Raw genomic sequence first — 2,858 nt, 5'->3', positions numbered from 1 at the left:
TCCCCCCACGACCCGCAGAGCTCCTCGACGTGCGTGTTTAAGGCTTCAAAAATAATACACCAACCTAACCCAGAACAGATTAACCATCGATGGCACTGGCAGAGCTACGGTGTCCCCGTGCTGGTGGTGGGACCAGGAAGCATCACCTTCTGCTCGCCCCTCCCCAGGTGTCCTCTTGCCACCGAGTCCCAGCAGAGACGGGGATGGGGATGGGGCAGGAGGCACTGCCCGGCTCTGTCCTGGCACCACAACCCACCGAGATGCCAACTGCTTCACCACGACCCTCGGGTCACTTGCCAGGGGTGCATGCTGCGCATCCCAGGAAAGAAACCGGGATGAAGCACCCGGCCGCAGGCTGCTGTGCAGCTCCAAGACATCATACAGGATCTCCTGCCGTTCGGCTCCACGGGGCACTGGAGTGGATCTGATACTTCAGTCTGGGCCAGCGAGGTGCCAAAGAGCTTTGGGTGTCCCCCTCTTGTTTCCCCATGCTGGATGGCAACGTGATGGGGAGAGGGGCCATGGCCAGCAGACAGCAACGCCAGTCTCTGATGGGATGGGCCACACTTTGGGAGGACTTAAAATACCCTAAAATGTAGTTCTTAAAAAACCCCACCAGACTAAAAAAGCGCATTAGGCAAAGCATGTTTATAAGGAAAAGCCTTTTCCCCGTGGTGGTGGTGGGGGAACACACTACCAATGCCTCAGCCAGCCCAGCAGAGGGGTTTTCATTCCCCCCCCCACTGATGAGCTGAAGTGGCAGTGGGGAGAGAGGGGAGAAGGGGGGAGAGCAGCTGCGCAGGGTGACAGGCGATGCTGTGGGCTCTCCTACCACCCATGGTCACCCTGGAAAGGCTCCGTCCACTTGGAGGTGTCCAGGAAGATGGAGGAGGAGCTGTGGAAGAGCCAGAGGCAGGGCAGGGAGCCCTCCCGTGTCCAGAGGTCCTTGGTGCAGTCATACACCTCCATTTCCACCCGGTAGTCCCCGTCCATGCCTTTCCAGTGGCCACCAGTGACAAAAAGCCAGTTGCCCAGTGGCACCATCCCACCGTTCTCGTGGAGCGTGTGCAGGAGCTGCACCTGCAAAGAGGGGCAGGGTGAGATGCATGGGGACCTCCCACTCCCACCGTGGAGGACATCGACCCACCAGGCGCATCCCCCTGCCCTGTCCTCTCTGTGAGGTTTGGGGGTCCCCTGGGGCCATGTCTTGCTTTTAGCAGCATCTCTGTGTTCTGCTTGTACGGGAGCAAGGTCGGGGGTGCTGCGGGGGCCGGGGGAGTCTGGAGCGCACAGGGGACAGGCAGGATTTTGCTGGACTGCACAGGCAGGAGGCCTGCACACCCCGCAGGAGGGTGGTGCTGAAAAAAGGGGGGTCCTGCGGGCTTCGGCAGCATGAACACTGCTTAAAATCAGTAACTCGGTGTGAAAGCTGTGCTCCTAGTGTGGGTGTGACGAGGGAGCAGGGAAGGAAGGATCAGGGCATCTTCGGCTCTGCTGGGGTTAATGGAGCCACGGGATGAGCAGGCAGGAGGGAAAGGGGGTGTGTGTGGGGGGGTACTGTTATGGCGTGCTGTTGGGAAGAGCTGCCCCACCTCTCCAGGAGGGTGATTGCACCCAGCCTCACATCCCTCTACCTTCTGCCAGATGTTGGCCTCCGGATTGTACACGTGGACCTTCTTGGTGTTGTCCCCGATGAGGTAGATGAGCCCGTGTAGGGTGGCACAACGCGGGGCCGAGAGGTACTTGGGGATGAAGGGGGACGTGATCACACTCCACAAATCTGCAAGGAGCAGTCATCAGCAGTGCGTCCCGCCCTCGTCACTTGCCAGTGACCGACAAAAGCACTGCCAAGCTCACAGCAGAGCGGCCAGGCAGGGTAGCACCCGCGGTCCCCAACCCAGATGAGGCTCTTGCATACAAAAAAGTGTGTGTGGGGGGGGATATTGTTTGTAGTGGTCGTGTGGGATGGGGGAGACCACCGGGGGCTGCGCAGAGGTTGCCCGAGGAGGTGGCGTTGTCACAGGTGTTTAGTTTCTCCTTAAGGTGGGCAGCCTCCCCCAGCCCTCTGCCCCAGGGATCCCACGCCACTGAAGCTCAGGTCTGGGCTGTGCTGGAGGGCTGTGACTCAGGTCCATGCTGCTGGCAGCCGAGCTCCTGGCCAGCCCCTGGCCCTGTGCCGCAGCCATCGCCGGACCCTTTCAGCACCCGGTTGCATCCCACAGGACCGGGCAGCACAGGTTGTCACCTTCCTGGGGGTCCCCTTCGGTCCTGCTCCCTGGGAAGGAGTTGGTGGGGTGCAGTGGCGGGCCCAGCTCTCACCTTGGACAGGGTTGTAGCACTGCAGGGTGAGCGCATTGTACTTGACGGCGCAGGAGCCCACCAGGTAGAGCTTGCCCAAGCAGCTGGCGGCCGCAAAATTGCTCACATACTTGAGGGCTGGGCTGATGGCGCACCAGCTCTTGTTGTAGGGGTCATAGCGCTCCACCTCCACCGCATCCACCGTCGTCCCTGCAAGGCGGCAGGACACTGCAGCCACCCTGCTGCGGCAGCACACCCACGGATCTCTCCCCCCCCGCAGCACCCGCAGGGTCTTTGCGGCCTTACCGCCAAGGACGTAGATCTCACCATTGAGGACGGCGCTGGTGTGGTTTGTCCGGGCTCTCAGCATGGAAGCAATGGGCTTCCAGGCACCATCCCTGGGGCAGAAGCACCAGGCCTGAGTCGTCGACCACGTATCGTTCTGGGATCCCCGGGAGCCACCTGGGGAGGGATGCGTCAGGTGGGCCACCCCCTCCGAGCACAGCCGTCCCCGGGCGTCCCCCATCAGCAGCCAGATCCGCCCAAGAAGGGAGAAAGGA

At 61.5% G+C, this 2,858-nt stretch overlaps 1 protein-coding gene across 1 annotated transcript; it reads right to left on the bottom strand.

Moving 5' to 3' along the window:
- Positions 1-828: 828 nt before the first annotated feature.
- LOC104160972 (kelch-like protein 30) lies at positions 829-2,760 on the bottom strand (the record flags this gene model as incomplete). The annotated part of the gene is made up of 4 exons (XM_009699240.1): positions 829-1,080; positions 1,635-1,780; positions 2,320-2,508; positions 2,605-2,760. Coding segments are annotated over 4 exons (743 nt in total), but the record flags the coding sequence as incomplete, so codon positions are not given.
- Between the last annotated feature and the right edge of the window lie 98 nt (positions 2,761-2,858).

The sequence above is a fragment of the Cariama cristata genome, unplaced genomic scaffold (genome assembly GCF_000690535.1).
Source record: "Cariama cristata isolate BGI_N322 unplaced genomic scaffold, ASM69053v1 scaffold31024, whole genome shotgun sequence".
NCBI classification, from domain to species: Eukaryota; Metazoa; Chordata; class Aves; order Cariamiformes; family Cariamidae; genus Cariama; species Cariama cristata.
The sequence above is the reverse complement of the archived record's forward strand: the minus strand, read 5'-3'. Positions and strand labels throughout refer to the sequence as shown.